This window comes from Cynoglossus semilaevis, chromosome 11 (assembly GCF_000523025.1).
Source record: "Cynoglossus semilaevis isolate Cse_v1.0 chromosome 11, Cse_v1.0, whole genome shotgun sequence".
Lineage (NCBI taxonomy): Eukaryota > Metazoa > Chordata > Actinopteri > Pleuronectiformes > Cynoglossidae > Cynoglossus > Cynoglossus semilaevis.
The window spans coordinates 7,260,464-7,263,390 of record NC_024317.1 but is presented as its reverse complement, the minus strand read 5'-3'; the positions used below and the strand labels follow the sequence as shown (position 1 = coordinate 7,263,390).

Here is a 2,927-nt window from a genome sequence, read left to right as displayed (position 1 = left end):
GCTAAGCTAAGGCTTTTGTCACATGACATATTGTGTCGTGACACATAATAAAATACTATCGTAACACCTACTAAACAGGGCTCCTATCCAGGCCAATTTAACATTGATTTAAGTTTAGGAAAATGTAATTTTGTATCTTTGAGAAGCTACATCAGTTTTTAACAGTATTCTTTTAGGTCTTGTACCAAAAAATAACACTTGCATAACACTTGTATTGACTAATGGACTTTGTCCTAGCTTCTCTCCCACCCCCGGCCCAGAATTTGTTACAAAGTTTTATACAGTAACTAAACCCAAACTCAACAGGTTAAACTATTATTTTTCGTTATTAAACACATCAATATCCTCCTCCTCACCTCTGTGCAGTGTGTTGATCGTCAGCCCTGAAGGTGTAGAACAGTGTCTTCTTGTGGTAAAGGTGGAAGACGTTACTGCTGTCCTCACTCTCTGCTCTCTCAGTCAGTTTGACAGTGAAGCCCTGCAGAGGCAGACTCTCTGAAGCCACTTTGTCCTGAAACAAAAACAAAACCAAAACAGGATAAAGCATGTTTTAAATTAAGAGTAAAAAAAAGGCTTAAAACAGCTAAGAAAAGAACAAAAAGATGATACATAGTGTTGTGTAACAGGCAAAAGGAACAGAGAGAGCACAGAGATGAGTTTTGTTAAGGTTTTGTGATATAGTCGGTGTTAGAGACAGAGACTAGCCTGAGATGGGAAGCTAACTCACCAGTTTATTATTATTATTCATATATTATGCATGGTATTGGTATAAATGTGCAGTTTTTTTGTGAGCTTCTATAGTGTAGTGGTTATCACGCCTGCTTCAGAAGGTCCTGGGTTTGAGCCCCAGAGGACCCATGTATTTAATAGCGCCACCTGTGGCAGCCAAAGCAAGACTCGCACTGTGAATTTCCACATTGTGGGAGTGCTGTCAATAAATCCAGGAATAAAGGTTTTCTGTATATTGCAGTACTTTGTAAATGTTTAAAGCAAAGGTAGTTGTAAAGTTTTCAGTTTGTGGAATACATTTTAAAATGAAATTACTTCACAGATCAGTAGGTTGTGTGACGTAACCCCGTCCTGACCACGTCTATATGCTAGAGAGAGACCAGTAGACCATAAACTATTACCACTTTAAGGTAAAATTACATATTTTTAGAGGTTATGGTTTTAAAGAGAAAAACACAACCAAATGTGACCTCTGTTTTTAACCCATCACCAAGGTGAACAGTGGGAGCAGTGTGTGTGGACCGTGCCATGCTCAGAGCACTTCAGTGATAACTTGGCAGCTAGTGGACTCGAACCTTAAGCCTTCTGGACCCAAGTTCGCTTCCTTAACCACTGTGCCTAAAAGTCAAAGTTCCCTGACCGGGAATCGAACCCGGGCCGCGGCGGTGAGAGCGCCGAATCCTAACCACTAGACTACCAGGGACTGTTAGATAGGTTTATACAGTTGGTCTTGAACCACTAACATATTTTCAGTGTCTTGTAACTCTGTGACAATACTGCAGTGTTCAGTCCTGGTGTATAAACTGAACAGTGGAGAAACACAGATTAGACAGTGAGACAGTGGGGGAGGTTTCTGTGGAGAAAAGCCTCAGAGCTGGTTTGTCCTGGGGCTGGTGTGGGAGACTCTGTGCCCCCTCACCTCACGGGCTGTGAAGGTGTAGAGCACCTTGTCTTTGAGAAGGAACCACAGGCGCTTCCACTTCCTCTTGCTCTTCTTGCGTCGCTGCAGGCTGCCACTCATGGTGGAGCCCTCCACGGCCAGTGACACCTGATAAAAAAATATAAAAATATTAGTAATGTCATAACACAGAGTGCGCAGATACATAGAAAAACACAAGACTGATTTCACAGATAAGGGATTCACTGCGGGGCCCAAATGGTGTGACGGCAAACAGCGAACCCTAGCGGCAACTGCGGTGTATGACAAGACATAAATATCATCCAATAAACAGGTGGCATGAGTGAAATTCCAGCAACCAGCTTAAGACTTGTGTCCTATGTCCCTGGTAGTCTAGTGGTTAGGATTCGGCGCTCTCACCGCCGCGGACCGGGGTCGATTCCCGGGCAGGGGAAATATTGTCCTATGTCCCTGGTAGTCTAGTGGTTAGGATTCGGCGCTCTCACCGCCGCGGCCCGGGTTCGATTCCCGGTCAGGGAAAATATTTTTGTCTGTGGAATTTAAGTAATTTCTTCTACTATACTGCAGGGAACCCAATTCACTAAAATCAGCAGTTCTCAAACTACTTTGTCTGTCCTATGAATGGTACCTAAGGAAATTAAAAATCTTGCTTTACCTGATTGAGAGAGGATGTGCTCTTACGGCTCTTCCACAGAGTCGGGGTCTGCAGGCTCTGGAAGACAGCAGAGAGAGGACGATTGGACCGAAGGGTCCGAGGGCTGGAGTTCTCACAAGTGCTGCTCACGCTTCCACCTGCAGACATATTCAAAGTTTATACAGAATTAAAGAGAGTAAAAAAGTCTTTTGTTTCTTCTTCACCAAAGTTAAGATTCACCTCTTTTTCTGAGCTCGCTGTAACAGCGGTCACAAACTTTAACCACTCTGTCTTTGAGGTACCTGAGTGGGTAACGGTTCCTGGAACAAGCGCGACACACCACCTGTGCCAAAAGACAGACACGGAGAAAACTTACACTAACTGTTGTGAAACTTAAAATTTGAAAAAGGTGTCAGATTCATATAATTAAACTGGCTGAGACCATGCGTTCAGGTTTCATCTTTAAATCTTTGTCAACCTCAGATCAGATATTTGAACCCACAAACATGAACACTTTTACAATCAGAGCAAACATCAAAATTATTTACTACTTTTCTACCTTTCCAATTTTTTTGGTTTGTGTTGTTTCCAAATCTTTTGCTTTTCCCGGCTGACATCCTTTAACCACACATTAGCCATACTTTT

The 2,927-nt window shown here is 42.8% G+C and overlaps 1 protein-coding gene and 3 non-coding genes across 4 annotated transcripts in view; 2 read left to right on the top strand and 2 right to left on the bottom strand.

Moving 5' to 3' along the window:
* Window positions 1–2,927, bottom strand: part of fgd5a (FYVE, RhoGEF and PH domain containing 5a) — a 56,080-nt gene that overhangs the window by 2,226 nt on the left and 50,927 nt on the right. The window contains exon 20 of the mRNA XM_008320336.3: window positions 357–511. Coding sequence (XP_008318558.1) covers window positions 357–511 — 155 coding nt within the window. The remainder of the gene's footprint in view (window positions 1–356; window positions 512–2,927) is intronic.
* trnae-cuc (transfer RNA glutamic acid (anticodon CUC)) lies at window positions 1,361–1,432 on the bottom strand. Its single transcript has one exon. It is a non-coding gene; the product is annotated as a tRNA-Glu (tRNA).
* Window positions 2,010–2,081, top strand: trnae-cuc (transfer RNA glutamic acid (anticodon CUC)). The gene has a single exon. It is a non-coding gene; the product is annotated as a tRNA-Glu (tRNA).
* trnae-cuc (transfer RNA glutamic acid (anticodon CUC)) lies at window positions 2,096–2,167 on the top strand. The gene has a single exon. It is a non-coding gene; the product is annotated as a tRNA-Glu (tRNA).